The sequence below is a fragment of the Mirounga leonina genome, unplaced genomic scaffold (assembly GCF_011800145.1).
Source record: "Mirounga leonina isolate KUSES-001 unplaced genomic scaffold, KU_Mleo_1.0 Mir_224, whole genome shotgun sequence".
NCBI classification, from domain to species: Eukaryota; Metazoa; Chordata; class Mammalia; order Carnivora; family Phocidae; genus Mirounga; species Mirounga leonina.
This window is the reverse complement of record NW_023270615.1, coordinates 3,680,737-3,698,369: the sequence shown is the minus strand read 5'-3', so window position 1 is coordinate 3,698,369 and position 17,633 is coordinate 3,680,737. Positions and strand designations below refer to the sequence as shown.

Below are 17,633 nucleotides of genomic sequence, written 5' to 3'. Positions count from 1 at the left end.
ACTGAGTTCACAGAGCAGGCCTGGAATGGGCAAATGGTTAGTTTCTTCTAATCCCTTTGTTTTCTCCTGCCCTCCCACCCTCCTGGTCCTCCTCTTGGCCTGTGCACCCCGCCTCACAAAAAGCCACGCTGAATAATCAGCAAAAATGCTTTACCTCTGGAGAGAATCTGGAGGTCTTGCATTGGCCGGGGGGAGTCTAGGTGGGCTTGGGTTCCTTTAACATGTTTTTAGACAGGCACAACTTCAGATTTAGCCTTTTTTTTATACCACCACGTATTCAAATTCTGCCTGTGTAAAAGTTTTCCAACAAAAGCTGGCTTCACCAGATTCTTCCTTCAGCTGCATTTGTTAGAATTATGAAAAGCGGTCTTTCTCCCCTGAACCTCCCCCTCCCCGCAAGTCAGTGAGTTTGAGATTTAATGTAGCTGTCGTGGCCCTCTGTTCCAAATTTTGGCTTCTGACTGAAAGCTGAACCTTTTTTCCTTGTCTTTCTAAATTTGATTACAGACAAATATCTCTGCTTCTAATTATGGTCTTAAGTAGAGAGAAGGTACACTTTCGAGTCTGCAAAGCCTATAGGCTTCTATAATTAAATATGTTTAAATGTGGTGTTTATATTTGAGTCACTTCTGTTGCTGCCCAAATGTTCAATGACAGACCATTGACATTTGTGAAGTATCATGCCAACTAAGTGCATTTGTGGCTTGCAGTAAAAATTATACTTCTGCAGTGGAAATTCTGCATTCCAATAAGGCCTCACCATAAGAACCGTCTTCCTTGCCCCAAAAGAAGGTAGAACCTTTGGCGTTAGAGCTGGGCCTGTCTGGATTTCGCCCATTTTTACGTTCGACTTTGAAAAGCAAGTCTCTCATCTAGAAAATAGATGCTGTGGTTAGTGTCCTCCTCACATGGTTGTCACAAGCATTGAAAGGGATCACATACAGCAAGTCCTTAGCACCGCTTCTGGAACACACAGTAAGCGCTTAATAAGTGCTAACCCTTGTTTACACAGTGCTTCTCAAAGCACCTGGTGGATGACTCCATCAGACACACACGGCTGGGCCCCTCTCCCAGAGTCTGATCCTGTAGGTCTGGGTGAGGTCCATGAATTTGCATTTCTAAGAAGCTCCCAGGTGATGCGGAAGCTGCCTGTCCACGGACCACATTTTCAATCTCACCGATTCAAAAAGATCACCCAGCTTTTCATACAACATTCTTGTTTTGTTCGTGTCCTTAAAAGACTTGTGGGCAGAACACTGCTGGGTACTGTGCGAGTAATTTACAAAGGCGTCTGTAATCGAAAACAGATACTTAGATAAAAGGCATCCACTCTTAAATGGAATAAATCTGCAAGATTATGTGCGACATCATAGATCCACGAGAAGGAATGCATTTTGGGCCTGGTCAGTAAGTAATAGTATGCAGGTTGAAAGTTCCTTTTTTCTTAAAAACTCCTCTTTTTAGGTATTCCAAAGCTCTAGAACTAGTACCTCTCTCTCAACCTTTCTTAAAGAAGTAACTTCGATGAGGAGAGACAGAAAAACTTAGTGCATTTTAAATACCCTATTTCAGAAGCAAATCATTTAAAACTTGCAAAAGTCGAACAGAGCTAAAGAAAATAAAAAACTGAATGACAATTAAGCCAAATGAGCGCTTCAAGCATTCTGTAAGTTCTACGTTAAATTGTGATAAAGCCCTAAAAAGAAAATAATAATTAAGTATTTTAAGAGACAGAGAAAGAAAGAAAAAGGCAACTTCTAAAAATACCTGTCTAAAGTCTAATTCCGTAATGAACATAAATACTGTTTGGGGAGTAGTAGATGATTCTGAAATTAAGATCCCTTTATAACTTTAGAAATAATTATATGATAACACATAGCTGTCAGTACTTATAAAATGTCTTGTTATTTAGTTGCCATAACACCACTGAAGAATGTTGTAGCCTTGACACATTGGCTAGACTCTTTAAGTGAAAGGGGGGAAGAAAGCTTACACTAATTATATGAGTTATTTCCTGAGTTAATTCCTCAGAAGGATGCACTGCACTTAATGGCCGTCTTTTCTACCAGGCTTCATCCAAAGTAATTTATTTGAAAACCGCTCACAGGGATAGGGCTGTGGAGCACCATTTTAATAATTGAATGCATAATTTGTGCTATCACAGGCATATATCATTTCATCGAGCACATGATTATGAAGTCCACTCTGACGGGGTTTCGCTGCAACAGAGGATGTGGATCGGCCATGGAGTTAATTACTCCAGCCTTCCGCACACTGGCCCTGCTTTACTGACATTTTATCCATGCTAACGTTAGCATGTGTTGGGTTTCTTCACCGTTGGCCCAGCGCAGACGTTCAGACTGGGCATTGGACTTTTTAGTTGATCAATGGAGACCACACAATGAGAATCTCTTTAGCTGGTGTCCAGTGCTTTGACACTTGCTTGACTTGAGGAAGGGTGTTGTTTGCAACACAAATTGAATCTACTACCAGCGTTACCTTCTGTGATGTACAGATGAGGCCGGGTTGATCATTGTTACGGTGCCAAAAAAATCGGGACTAGTTTTAAGTGCTGAACCAGAAAAAAATAAAGAACGGGGTGAGATTAGAAACGTGAATGGCCAGCTAGTCGAAACAACAGCAGTAATCAGTGTCTATTTCTTTCCCCATCAACTCCTTTAGCAAAATGCAATGATCGTGTTTGGCTGCATTTTTAATTCGTCTCCTCAACTTTTATGTCCACATGAAATTAATGAGCATTCAGCTCTGCATAAAGGGAAGAGACCGGGGTGGGCAACCGCTTAGCCAGATTGACAAAGCCCATTTATATTCGGGCTTTGAAACACTTATTTGAATGCTGATTATGGATAGTTCTTCTTGGCACCCGGTTTATATTTAATTTGGGTTCCGAATGTGATTTAAAAGTGATTGGCAGCAATGGCATGATTTTCAAAGGTGGACAGGAAAGGGTAGAAGGGGAGAAACACAGGGTCCGCTAATCCAGCAGTCAAATAATTGACCCATGAGTAATTAGAAGTTGGCTACGGTTGTGGAAACAAGACTGCCCCTCATGTGATGGCAGCCTTAAGTCTCCTTTGTAGTTTTTGGACGTGAGGCAATGAGCCAACTGCTCTGTCTAAACTGTTTGGGAATTGCTTTTAAGTTTGGCACTCTTGGAAAGGTATTATGTGACAAGTTGTTGCTTCAGTGCCCTCAAAAGGCACAATGGCTTCAGTGATCTCAAGCCTAAATCAGAACTCTGTGGGCTGAGAAGTGGTTCTAGATTGGTTTCTGCCTCCACGCATGTCTCCGTCAACATACTCCCCTCTGTAACATCTGTCTGAGAGGAAGGGAGATTTGAAAAGCCTCCTCCTTCCCCACCGCTGTTTCTCCTTTGCATCCAGCATACCCACCCTCTGGGTTTACGTGAAGGACTCTCTGTATGTAAGTCAGTTATATGATGAGCCAGCAGTTTCTTCCTGGCCAAGTCTAGTTTTAAGCCATAAGCTTATGAACCAAGCCCTGTCGTGGTAGTGCATGCATTATGGGATCTCCACAAAATGCACCATCCCTAATCTAATGAAGCTCTTTAATCAATCTTTTATACCAGGAAGACATTCATGTAAGGAGCCACTATTTCCATCCCTGTTACCATGAGGGTAAGCCACCGCATCCAATATGGTTCTCATTGAAACGCCACACTCCTCTGTTCAGAACTAACCCTTATAGATAATATACAGATATTCTAAAAAGAGAAAAAGGGGCTTCTCACTCATAGAAGCTTTGAAAATTACTTCCTACCATTAACCCCATTATGGAAATTAACAAAACGTATTTGAACATCCCAGAGATCTGTGATGTTCTCCAGTAAAGAGATCTGTTCGACTCGACCTCGGCCTTTCTCAAATTTTCCAGCCGTGGGACACTTTGCCAATGCCGATAACTACTTGCCCTTTTTCTTCTTCTAAGGGCTGAGGAACACATAGAGGTGATTTTCCTGTTTATTGAGTTTCTCTAGGGAAAACTGCCGAGTGTCCGCCATTTACCTAATACATTCCAGTTATGCCAACCAACCCTTCAGTTTCAGGATCCAGCTGTCATTTTAGAGGGATCCTCAAACGTATTGATAGAATGCTTTTGTATGTAAAAAATCAGAATTCTAGTATATTAAATTATAAGGAGATTAAACTGGTTTATTTTTGGTTTCAGAAGGGCACTTTTTCTCCCAATGGGAAGATATACATAGAATGTCAGATTATACCCACCAATTTCCTTGGTGAGCATGAAATTAAAGCAAGGAGAGTTGATTGCATGTTTTGAATAGCCATCAACATCCAGTTGCCATGAACTTTGTCTCCACGGAAGGACAGTTATGTCCCGGTAACTGGACATGGTTGCTCCTAAGACAATACTAGGATTGTTTTTGCCTCTCTGTTTGCCTCTCTAGCTCTCAAATTCTTTCTCTAGTTTTATTATTTTTCAACAAAAATATTAGACGCACGTAATTTTTTTTAAATATTCTTAAAAAAAAAATCAGTTTCTTGCCCCATCTTTTAGTTTTTAACCTTCTATGTCCCATCTCTATAGAAATCTTTTCTAAGTAGGGTCTACACCCAACATGGGGCTTGAACTCATAACCCCAAGATCAAGAGTTGCATGTTCTGGGGTGCCTGGGTGGCTCAGTCATTAAGCATCTGCCTTCGGCTCAGGTCATGATCCCAGGGTTCTGGGATTGAGCCCCATGTCAGGCTCTCTGCTCAGCGGGAAACCTGCTTCTCCCTTTCCCACTCTTCGTGCTTGTGTTCTCACTCTCGTTGTCTCTCTCTCTCTCAAATAAATAAATAAAATCTTAAAAAAAAAAAAAAGAGTTGCATGTTCTACTGACTGAGCCAGCCAGGCACCCCTCTATAGAAATCTTCTTAATATTTCTTTGGGTTGTCAATTCTATATAATGTGCCTATATAAATGATATGTCTTTCTTCATGTGCTTGTTTTATACATTATCTATTGACATCTCTTTCTTCTTCTTCCTTTTTTTTTTTTTTTTTTGACAGAGACAAAGCAAGAGAGGGAACACAAGCAGGGGGAGTGGGAGAGGGAGAAGCAGGCTTCCCACTGAGCAGGGAGCTTGATGCGGGGCTCGATTCCAGGACCCTGGGATCATGACCTGAACTGAAGGCAGACACTTAACCGACTGAGCCACCCAGGCGCCCCGACATCTCTTTATTCTTAATGAGGATTTTGTTTTCTTTTATTTAATGTTTTCATATTTTATATTCCTCAGGATTATATCACAGGAAACAATTCTAGCTATTTCAAGCAGAAAGAGATTTCATATAGGGAATTCAGAGCTTAGAAAACCATTAGAAGAGCTAGAAGAGTAGAATGAAGGCTGGACTTCCAGGCATGACTCCCTGAACTGGTTAAGATGAGTGGCAGGGTCTTTTTACTGAGGCATAATTTACACACAATATAATTCACTTTTTAATATGAGTAACTTAATGAGTTTTGACAAATATTGTTGTATAACCATACACCGTTATTTTCAAGATATAAAACAATTCTATCACCCCCAGAACTTCCACCATGCCCCCTCTTCCCTCCCAGCCCCTGGCATCCACTGATCTATTTCTGTTTATATTCCTTTTCTAGAATGTCATATAAATTGAATCCTACAGCACATAGTCTTTTGTGTCTGACTTCTTTCATTTAGTTTAAATGCTTTTGAAACTAATTCATGTTGTTGCATTTATTAGTAGTTCAATAGTTTTTATTACTGGGTAGTATTTCGTCATATGAATATACCAGAACTTGATTACCCATTCACTAGCTGAGGGACATTTGAGTTTTTAACAGTTTTCAAGGATTACGAATAAAGCTGCTGTGAACATTCATGTGGAGTTCTTTGTGTGAACATATGTTTTCACTTCTCAGGTAAATGTCTGGGAGGGGGATTGTTGAGTTACATGGTAAGAACTACCAGACTATTTTCAGAGCAGTTGTACCATTTTGCATTCCCATTAGCAGCGTAAGAGAGTTTCAGTTGCTCCACATCTTTAATACTTGATATTATCACTCTTGTGGGTAGAGTCACAGCCTGGTTTTCTGGATACCCAAATGTTTACCACTTCCAGATTTGCTATTACAAGGCCATCCCTGTGCCTATTTGCCTGTGGTAGAACAAAGACATGCGTTTGGGTCTACTAATGGTCAACCTCCAGGAGGAAGACAGCCTCCAGTATTGAGCTGAACCTGCTGATGGTTACAAAAAGATGACTGGTCATGGTCTTGACTTGACCTTTACTGGATTCTAAATAACATACAAAACAATGCTTTCTGATTCTCTCGTAGGCTCTTTGATCATTCTATGGAAGGATTTAAAAACTGGGAGTTCATGACCATTCATTGCTGGGGAGAGCGAGCCACCGGTGACTGGATCCTTGAAGTTTACGATACCCCCTCCCAGCTGAGGAACTTCAAGACTCCAGGTAAGAATTCCCTTTTCTATCATTTGGTTTACTCTGCAGAAAACAAATAATGGAATGTATTTTGGCCTGGAAGTGTTTTTACATTTATATATCAACATCATCCTTTTTCATGTGATCCTGTAGTTTGAGTACCTGTATGTATTCCAGTTCTCAGCATTACCATTTGAGTGATAATAATTGAAGGATTAAAGAATAAATGTTTTGATATGAGTACGGGATAAAATGTGGCAGCTATTGATTGATGTTTCAGAATATATGATCTACATCTCTAACCAGCTTCCCCCCAGAGGCAAGTCAGCCTCATCTACCTGAGGTAGGCTAAATTGCACGGTCATGAGAAGAGACAGTTTCCTTAGTTATCTGTTCCTCTGAATTTATTCTAAAATTAATTTTCAGTGCACACAAGACATTGAGCTTGACTTGTGCCAGCTTAACTGGTTACCAGTAAAGAAAATGAATGATGGTATTCTGCCCCATGTGAGCCTAAGAGCTAAGGAAAAGGAATGCTTTCTAGATAAGTAAAATGTGGAAATTACAATGTTAACAGAAGCACATGGTCTATCTCCATCCTCATGCTAATACATGAAGCTTGTTTGTAACACAAAGTAAGGGAAAGTACAAATGTAGCTTGGGGCTGGAGACTGAACAGGTTTTCACAGCACCCTATGTTGTCCACAATGGAGCCCTACGTAGTAGTTGGCTCAGTGGCAGATGATCTGTTTGACAAGCACCCCAGCTCCCACCCAGCCGTGGATACATCTGCAACCATCTAACAAATCTGTGCTTCTCAGTGCTCTCTCTCTGCCGTCCACCTGCAGAAGATCCAGGCCTGAGGGCATGTTCGGACTGATGGATATCCATTTCTAGCCCTCTGCTGATTGCAGAATAAATTAACCTAGACATTGTGTAATTCACTGTAAGGGTGTGTATTACTCAGGTAACAGTGGGTTGCATAGGGCAAAGGAGGCACGCAGCAGAACACAGGAATGAAGCATGCATTTGCCATACTTTTGCCCACCAGTCAAGGAAAGGTACTCATTCTTAGAGATCTGTTTTTGGCCACGAATTTGGCGATCTCTTCTCCCTAATTCTGTGACGTGTTTCCTCTGTGTTGCCACAGCAGACCCACACTCAGGGAGGTTAAAACCAGCATGGTGGCAAGGTGGCAATGAATCAGGATAAAAGATTTGTTAAAGAGTATCCAGGTCCAGCTCACCTCCAGCATGCATCATGAATACAATGGTTGCCAAAGTGTGATGGAGAAATCAAATGTTTGTCAACAAGGCAGGATTGATCGAAAACATTAAAATAAACTAGACCCTGGTTTCTAGATGCTTCCATTGGTCCCTAATCTACTTAGTCCTCAGGAAATTCCTCTCCCCTCCCTTTCTCTTTCCAGGCCATGCTCAATGCTCATGTGATAGAGATATACTGGGTCATGGCACACAGGGTCAATGGTGGCATGGTGACATGGCTATGCTGCCTGACCCTAGTGGATCCATCGGCAGGTGACAGTTAAGGGCTCTTCTGTCTCAAGAGATCCCAGGGAAATAATCACTCTCCAGATGTGGCAGTTGTGTACCAAGGGGTGGGGGCGGGGGGGGTGGTGCAGCCTATGGCACAGACATAGGGGTATACTATCTGTTGAGAATATAAGACAGTTATAAAACTGACTAAAAGTGTCTCTCCTCTTTATTGTCACGATGCAACTCTAAATGTCAGTGACAAAATGCTCCTCCCCACAAGAGCAAACTGCCCCTTGGGGCACACTCCTAGTAGGCCTGGTACTTATGTGCAAGGGTCAGGGGCCATGAATGTAAAGCTCTCTGCTCTCCAGGAGTTCAGAGTCCCTCCAGAGTTGGTGATGATCATCTGTGTTAGAGGCTCTCAGCAGTAGCTCAGATAATCTAGAGTTGTCTCTTTCATAGCATTGGCTTCTCCTTATGCCATTTAAATGTTCACTTGTAATTCCAGTCACTTCTAGTCATTTTACAGATGTTCTTTTCTGCCAGAAGAGAGATACCCTAATGCTATTACTGGCCTGGGGTCAGGAGGCTTTGATAGATTCACAGTCTTTGGATATCCTTCCTTTAACCAACCTTCCAGTTTAGGATTAGTCACAACATTGAAAAGGGACTTCTACTTCTATGTGTGTGTTTCTATCATTGTTTCTGTGGTGTACAGCCCCATGGAAAGTTTCTCTAATTAATGAGGGATTTCTTTAGTAAGCTAATAGAAATTCACTTGGAGATGTAGAATTTTCTAGCCTGATTAAATGGTAGAATCATTCCCAAGTATAAAGGTTCCTGATTCCAAACTGAGCTCCTATTTCTTTATTGTTTCTTCCCATTTGTTTATTATTAAAACATATATTAAGGATTTTTTAATTGAAGTGTAGTTGACACACGTTACATTAGTTTCAGGTGTACAACATGGTGATTAGACAAGTCTGTATTATGCTGTTCTCATACAAGTGTGGCCACCATGTGCACCACACAACACTCTTACATTACCATTGACTCTATTCTCTGTGCTGTGCCTTTCATCCCTGTGACTTGTTCATTCCAAAGCTGTAAGCCTGAACCTCCCACTCTCCTTCATTGATGTTTCTCATCCTTCCATCCCTTTCCTCTCAGGCAACCACCAGTTTGTTCTATGTATTTATGAGTGAAATCATATGGTATTTGTGTTTCTCTGTTTCACCTATCTCACTTAGCATAATCCTTCTGGATTCATCCATGTTGTCACAAATGGCAAGATTTCATTCCTTTTTATGGCTGAGTAATACTCCAATGTGTGTGTGTGTGTGTGTGCGCGCGCGCGTGCACGCGCGCTCTTATGCAACTATATATATACCCCAAATCTTCTTTATCCATTCATCTATCAGTGGACACTTAGGTTGCTTCTACATCTTGGCTATTGTAAATAATGCTGCAATAAACATAGGGGTGCATATATCTTTTTTTAAAGATTTATTTATTAGAGAGAGCACACTAGTGTGGGGAGGGTCAGGGGGAGAGAGAGAGAAGCTCAAGCCGACTTCACATTGAACACAGAGCCCAAGACGGGGCTCGATCCCAGGACCCCTAGATCATGTCCTGAGCCGAAATTAAGAGTCGGATGCTCAACTGACTATGCCACCCTGGTGCCCCTCCATCTATCGTTTTGAATCAGTGTTTTTGGTTTTTGGGGTAAATATCCAGTAGTGAAATTACTGGATTGTAGGGTATTTCTATTTTTAATTTTCTGAGGAACCTCCATCCTGTTTTCCAGAGTGGCTGCACCAGTTTGCATTCCCACCAAGAGTGCATGAGGCTTCCTTTTTTTCTGCATCCTTAACAACACTTGTTGTATCTTGTCTTTTTTATTTTAGCCAATCAGATTGGTGTGCGGTGATATCTCATTGTAGTTTTGATTTGCATTTCCCTAATGATTAGTGCTGTTGAGCATCTTTCCGTGTGTCTGTTGGCCATCTGTGTCTTTGGAAAAGTGTCTATCCAGGTTCTCTGCCCATTTCTTATCAGATTGTTTGGGTTTTTTGTGTCAGGCTGTATAAGTACTTTATACATTTTGGATATTAACCCCTTATCAGATATTTCATTTGCAAATATCTTATATTCATGAGGTTACCTTTTTGTTTTGTTGATAGTTTCCTTTACTGTGCAAAAGCTTTTTAGTTTGGTGTAGTCCCAATAGTATATTTCTGCTCTTGTTTCTTTTTCCTAAAGAGGCATATCCATAAGTATGTTGCTAAGGGCAATGTTTAAGAAATTACTGGCTGTGTTTTCTTTTAGGAGATTTATGGTTTCAGGTCTCACATTTAGGTCTTTCATCTATTTGGGGTTTATTTTTGTGTCCGGGGTAAGAAAGCAGCCCAGTTTCATTCTTCAGCATGCAGCTGTCCAGTTTTTCCCAACACCATTTATTGAAGAGACTATCTTTTCCCCATTAAATATTCTTGACTTCTTTGTTATGGATTAATTGACTATATAAATGTGAGTTTATTTCTGGGCCTTCTATTCTATTCCATTGATCTATGTGTCTGTTTTTGTGCCAGTACCATAGTGTTGTGATTACTCCAGTTTTGTAGGAGATCTTGAAACCTGGGGTTGTGATGCCTCCAGCTTTGTTCTTCTTTCTCAAGATTTCTTTGGCTATTCGGGGTCTTCAGTAGTTTCACACAAATTTTAGTATTATTTGTATGGACATCTTAGCAATATTAATTCTTCTAATCTATGAGCGTGGACTATTTTGCCATTTTTTGGTCATCTTCAATTTCTTTCATCAGTGTTTTATAGTTTTTAGACTCTAAATCTTTCACCTCCTTGGTTAAGTTTATCCCTAGGTGTTTTAGTCTTTGTGGTGCAATTGTAAATGGGATTGTTTTCTTAATTTTTCTTTCTGCTACTTCATTATTAATGTATAGAAAGGCAGCAGATTTCCAAATATTAATTTTGTATCTTGCAACATTACTGAATTCATTTATTCTAGAGTTTTGATGGAGTCTTTAGGGTCTTGTATATATAATGTCATGTCATCTGCAATTAGTGACACTTTTACTTCTTCCTTATCAATTTGTATGTCTTTTATTTCTTTTTCTTGTCTGTTTGCTACAGCCAAAACATCCAGTACCATGTGTTGACTAAAAGTGGCAAGAGTGGGCATCTTTGTCTTGTTTCTGATCTTAAAGGAAAAGCTCTGTTTTTCACCATTGAGTATGACATTAGCTATGGGTTTGTCATATATGGCCTTTATTTTGTTGAGGTATGTCCTTCTAACTCCACTTTGTTGAGAGTTTTTATTATGAATGGATGTTGAATTTTGTCAAATGCTTGTTCTGCATCTACTGAGACAATCATATGATTCTTATCCTTCACTTTATTAATATGGTATAGCACATTGATTGATTTGCAGATACTAAACCACCATTGTATCCCCAAAATAAATCCCACTGTGAATGTCCTTTTAATGTATCGTTGAATTTGGTTTGCTAATATTTTGTTGAGGATTTTTGCATCTGTGTTCATCAGGGATTTTGGCCTGTTCTCGATTTTGATTTTGATTTTCTGTTTTTGTACTGTCTTTGGTTTCGGTATCAGGGTAACCCTAATCTCATAGAATGTATTTAGAAGCTTTCCTTCCTCTTCTATTTTTTGGAATAGTTTGAAGAAAATAGGTATTAACTCTTGTTTACATGTTTGCTGGAATTCACTTATGAGTCCAACTGGTCTGGACTTTTGTTGTTGGGAGATTTTTTTTTTTTTTATTAAAGATTTTTATTTATTTGACAGAGAGAGACACAGCGAGAGAGGGAACACAAGCAGGGGGAGTGGGAGAGGGAGAAGCAGGCTCCCCGCAGAGCAGGGAGCCCGATGCGGGACTCGATCCCAGGACTCTGGGATCATGACCTGAGCTGAAGGCAGTCGCTTAACCAACTGAGCCACCCAGGCGCCCCAGATTTTTTTTTTTTTAATTGCTGATTCAATTTCCTCACAAGTAATTAGTCTGTTCAGATTTTCTATTTCTTCCTGACTCCATTCTGAAAGATTGTATGCTTCTAGGAATTTATCCATTTCATCTAGGTTCTCCAATTTGTTGGCATATACTTTTTCATAGTAGTCTCCTATAATTCTTTGTATATCTGTGACGTCAGTTGTTATTTCTGTTCCATTCCTGATTTTATTTATTTGGGTCCTCTCTTCATTTTTCTTGATTAGTCTGGCTAAAGGTTTGTTAATTTTGTTTATCTTTTCAAGGAAGCATGTCTTGGTTTCACTGATCTTTTTATTGTTATTTAGTCTCTGTTTCATTTATTTATACCATGATCTTTATTATTTCCTTCCTTCTAACTTTGGGCTTTGTTTTTCTTCTTTTTATATTTCCTCTTGGTGTAAGGTTAGATTGTGTATTTGAAATGTTTCTTGTTTGTTGAGGTAGGCCTATATTGCTGTAAAATTCCCTCTTAGAACTGCTTTCTTGTTTCCCAAAGATATGGGACCATTGTGTTTTCATTTACATTTGTCTCGGTGTATTTTTCTTATTAACCAGTTGGTTGATTAGTAGCATGTTGTTTAGCATCCACATGTTTGTGTTTTTTTCCACTTTTCTTCTTGTAATTGGTTTCTAGTTTCATACTGTTGTGATCAGAAAACATGTGATCCATCCTAGAGAATGTTCTATGTACACTTGAAAAGAATGTATATTCTGTTGGTTTGGGACAGACTATTCTGTATATCTCTTAAGTCCATCTGGTCTAATGTGTTATTCAAGGCCACTGTTTCCTTATTGATTTTCTGTTTGGATGATCTAGCCATTGGTGTAAGTCTGGTGTTGAAGTCCCCTACTATTATTGTATTACCATCAATTTCTCCCTTTATGTCATTTTGCTTTGTGAATTTTGTTGCCCCAATGTTGTGCATAGATATTTACAAGTATTATATCTTCTTGCCCTCCTTTGCCTCTTGTTATAGTCTTTGTGTTAAAGTCTATTTTATTTGATATAAATACTGCTACCTTGGCTGTTTTTATTTTGTTTTTTTCCTGCTCTCATTTGCATGGGATATCTTTTTATATCCCTTCACTTTCAGTCTGTAGTTAGGTCTGAAGTGAGTCTCTTGTGGGCAGCATATAGATGGGTCTTGGTTTTTTATTCATTCCACTACCCTCTGTCTTTTGATTGGAGTGTTTAGACCATTTACATTTAAAGTAATCTATTAATAGGTATGTTTTCATTGCCATTTTGTTAATTGCTTTCTGGTTGTTTTTGTAGTTCTTGTTCCTTTCTTTTCTCTTGCTCTCTTTTCTTGTGATTGATGACTCTTTATAGTGTTATGCTTGACTTTCTCTATTTTTTGTGTATCTATTAAAGGTTTTTAGTTGGTGTTTACCATGGGGTTCATGTATAACATCTGAAGTATATAAGAATCTATATTAAGTTGACAATAACTTAAGTTTGAACACATTCTAAAAGAACTTCATTTTGGGGGCACCTGGGTGGCTCAGTCGGTTAAGCGTCTGCCTTCGGCTCAGGTCATGATCCCAGGGTTCTGGGATCGAGCTCCCTGCTCTGCAGGAAGCCTACTTCTCCCTCTCCCACTCCCCCTGCTTGTGTTCCCTCTCTTGCTGTGTCTCTCTCTGTCAAATAAATAAATAAAATCTTTAAAAAAAAAAAAGAACTTCATTTTTACTACCCCCTCCACATTTTATGTATATGTTGTCATATTTTACATCTATTTTATGATTCCCCTTAACTAATTTTTTTTTACATATCATTGACTTTACTGCTTCTATCTTTTAAGCTCTATACTGGCTCCATAAGTGATTGTTCTACTACCTTTGCTGTATGTTTCCACTCATGAAATTTTTTCTTTTCATAATTTTCTTCTAATTATGACCTTTTCAACTAAAAATGTTCCTGTTAACATTTCTTGTAAGGCTGGTTTAATGATTATGAACTCCTTTAACTTTTGTTTGGGAAACTCTTAATCTCACTTTCAATTCTGAATGATAATCTTGCCAGCTGGAGTATTTTTGGTTGTGTTGTTGTTGTTGTTGTTGTTGTTGTTGTTGTTTTAGCACTTCAAATATATCATGCCACTCCATTTTGGCCTGCAAAATTTCTCCTGAAAAATCAGCTGAAAGCTTTATAGGGTTTGCCTTGTGCATAACTAATTGTTTCTCTCTTGCTGTTTTTAATATTCTCTCTGTATCTTTAATCTTTGCCATTTTGTTAATCTGTCTTAGTGTGAATCTCATTGATTTCATCTTGTTTTGAAATCTCTCTGCTTCTTAAACCTGTATATCTGTTTCCTTCCCAAGGCTAGGGAAGTTTTCAGCTATTATTTCTTCAAATGAGTTTGCTGCCCCTTTCTCTCTCTCTCTTTTCCCTCTAGGACCCCTATAATATGAATGATTGTTCACTTTATGTTATCCTAGAGATCCCTTAGCCTATCCTCACTCTAAATTTTTTGCTTTCTTTTTGCTCTTCAGCTCAGATGCTTTCCATTACCCTGTCTTCCAGATCACTGATCCATTTTTCTGTATCCTCTAATCTACTGTTGATTCCTTTAGTGTATTTTTAATTTCAGTTAGTGTTCTTCAACTATGATTGGTTTTTCTATACATTTTCTGTCTCTCTGTTGAAGTTCTGAGCCCTTCCACTATTCTCTTTAGTCCATTGATCATCTTTATGACCATTATTTTGAACTGTTTATCAGGCATATTGCTTATTTACATTTCACTTCATTATTCTTCTGAGGTTTGTCTGTTCTTTCATTCTTTTCATGTGTCTACTCATTTTGCTTGGCTTTCTGCGTTTGTTTCTAAGAATTAGAACACCTACTTATCCTAAACTAGAAGGACTGATCTTGTGTATGGTCATCCACCGTGTATGTGCCTGGTGACTTTGGCTGGCTGGGGGTCCCAGGTCACTCCATGCTGGGACCACCCTGGTGGGCTAGCCTGAGCTGTGTCATGGTGGTCCTGAGGCAGTCTGTGTAGAGGGCACCATAGTCTGACAGCTGAAGCTGAAGTGGGTGCAAGCCAGGGGATCATAGCACTCTCTATGCAGAGGGTATCCTGGCCAGATAGCTAATACTGAAATGGACATAGGCTGGGGCAGTCCTAGTTCTCTCCACATTGAGGGTGCCCTGACAAAGCAGCTGAAACCAAAGTACGTGTAAGCCGGGGGGTCACAGCACTCTTTGAGCAGAGAAGCTGAAGTGGCTACAAGGCAGGGGGTCCCAGGGCTTTTTGTGCTGAGGGCACCTTGGGCAGATGGTTAAAGCTGAAGTAGATGCAAGCTCCATCTGGAGTTAAGAAGGCTCAGGCCAGGAGATCCTGGGGCGCTCTGCATCAGGGAGGTCCTGGCAAGTTGTGAGCCAACTTGTGGGCCTAGAGTGCTCCTGGGTACTTTGCACATGTGTCACCTTGGTGAGATGGCTAGAGGTGTAGTGAGCACTGACCCAGATGTCCCAGTGTGCACCATGCTGGGACTGCCTTGGTGAGACAGTTGGGGCCTATGTGGGCTAGGGGACTGGAGCTCATGGAGGTAGTAACTGATGAGGGCACTCAGACCATGCTCCTGTCTACACTATCAAGGTGGAAGAGGAATGCAAACCATAGCACTCACCAGCTCCTCTGAGCCAGAGAGCGTTCCAGCAGCTTCCCACCATTTGGCTGAGTTCCAGCTGGATCCTTTATATTCCAGTTCCTCTTTTAAACGTTTAAAAGTGTGGGCTAAGGGCCCAGAGCTCACTGAGGCAGCAGGACAGCGTTGGCTCCAGACCCTGCTCCTGCCTGTGCTATCAAGGTGGAGGGGGAATGCAAACTGTGGCATTCACCAGCCCCTCCAACCTGGAGATATTTCCAGCAGCTACCCCTGCCATTTGGTGGAGTTCTAGGGCTGGATCTTTTGTGTTCTAGTTGCCTTTTAAATTGCAGCAGTGTTGGGGGAGGGGAAAGTCCCTTCATGACTATGTCTCCATCTTTCTTGCCATTCTCTACATGGTCTATCTTTTCTTGTGCAGAGCCTGTTCAGTCAGCACTTGGTTCTACTTCAGGAGGAATTGCTCTATAAGAAGGTATAGATTGGGTGTGTCTGTGGAGGAAGTGAATTCAGGGTCTTCCTACATCACCATCTTGAATCAGAAGTCCATAGTAAGGATTTTTTGAAGGATTTTTGTTTTTTTTATTGTTGTCTTTGTTTTGTTACACATTAGACCTATCTTGGGTTTTAATTCTTGGGCAGATTGCATTTATGTACCAACATGTACAATAGATTTTTCTCATTCTGTATTTACACAGTGATTTCTTAACAGAAAGTTGCATCATCAACTGCAAAATCTTCTAAGTAATTTAGCAAAAGGAAAACATTATGATAAGGGAAACATGATGGCCCAAATATGGCAGTATTTGATGTGAATTGTGGCAGATTCTAAGGAAATTAGATTACATAATAAGTAAAACATAACAGGATGAATTGCCCAACAAGTACGTCCCCAGTGGGCTTATGAGACACTTCAGAAATGACACGAATGGAAATAGTCAATTATGAGTCAGCATTCTTCCAAATATTGTACAAGGGTAAATTTTAGATCCAGACTGATCTTAAGTTAAATGAGCCAGGTTTTAGGGTAAGTGATGGATTGGATTTCCTCTAGTGTCCTTGCATTATATGCTCCACTTGAATACCTGAGAGCTGCCACAAGAAAAATGTGTTCTCTTTTGCATTGCTATGTAAAGGCAACCAGGTCATGAATTTCAGGTAGGCATTCATTTCTTGCCACTACTTACTGTAGAACACTTGGAATTCTGAGACTGAATAGCACCCTAATTGTGGAAAGCATAGTCGTTAATGAGTTAAGCCCAAAGAAAAGCTGGCATAGGGCAAACCACATATAAACCAATGTGCTGGCCCATGCAGATGTCGGATAACAATGAGTATGGCACAGGATATGTTCATTTTTAAACTTCAAGTTTCTAAACTCCTGGAAGTAAATAGGAGGACAATTTCATATAATAGTTTAAGAACACAGCATTTGGGGCAGCTGGGTGGCTCAGTCGCTTAAGCATCTGGCTCTTGATTTCAGCTCAGGTCATGATCTCAGGGTCGTGAGATCAAGTCCCACTTTGGGCTCCACACTGAGCGTGGAGCCTGCTCAAGATTCTCTCTCTCTCGTCTACGGCCATCCCACCCTGAACGCGCCCAATCTCGTCTGATCTCAGAAGCTAAGCAGGGTCGAGCCTGGTTAGCACTTGGATGGGAGATTCTCTCCCTCTCCCTCTCCCCACCCACCCCTGCTCATGCACTTGCTCTCTCTGACAATAACAACAACAACAACAACAACAAGAACAGCATTTGGATTCTGAATGGATTTTCTATTTTTTTAATTAAGATATATTTGATATGTAACATTATACTGGTTTCAGGCATACAACCTAATAATTTGATATTAGTACATATTGCAAAATGATCATAGTAAGTCTAACTTGCATCAACTCACATAGTTAAAAATGTTTTCTTGTCATGAGAAATTTTAAGATCTACTTTTTTGGCAACTTTTAAATATATAATATACTATTTTATTAACTATAGTCACCAGGCTTTACATTACATACCTAGCAATTATTTATTTTATAACTGGA

General features: G+C 40.1%; 1 protein-coding gene across 3 annotated transcripts in view; it reads left to right on the top strand.

The window, feature by feature from the left end:
• PCSK5 (proprotein convertase subtilisin/kexin type 5) overlaps nt 1–17,633 on the top strand; it is a 463,938-nt gene that overhangs the window by 257,643 nt on the left and 188,662 nt on the right. For all 3 annotated transcript variants that reach the window (XM_035029028.1, XM_035029027.1, XM_035029029.1), the window contains exon 13: nt 6,352–6,488. In XM_035029028.1, coding sequence (XP_034884919.1) covers nt 6,352–6,488 — 137 coding nt within the window. The remainder of the gene's footprint in view (nt 1–6,351; nt 6,489–17,633) is intronic.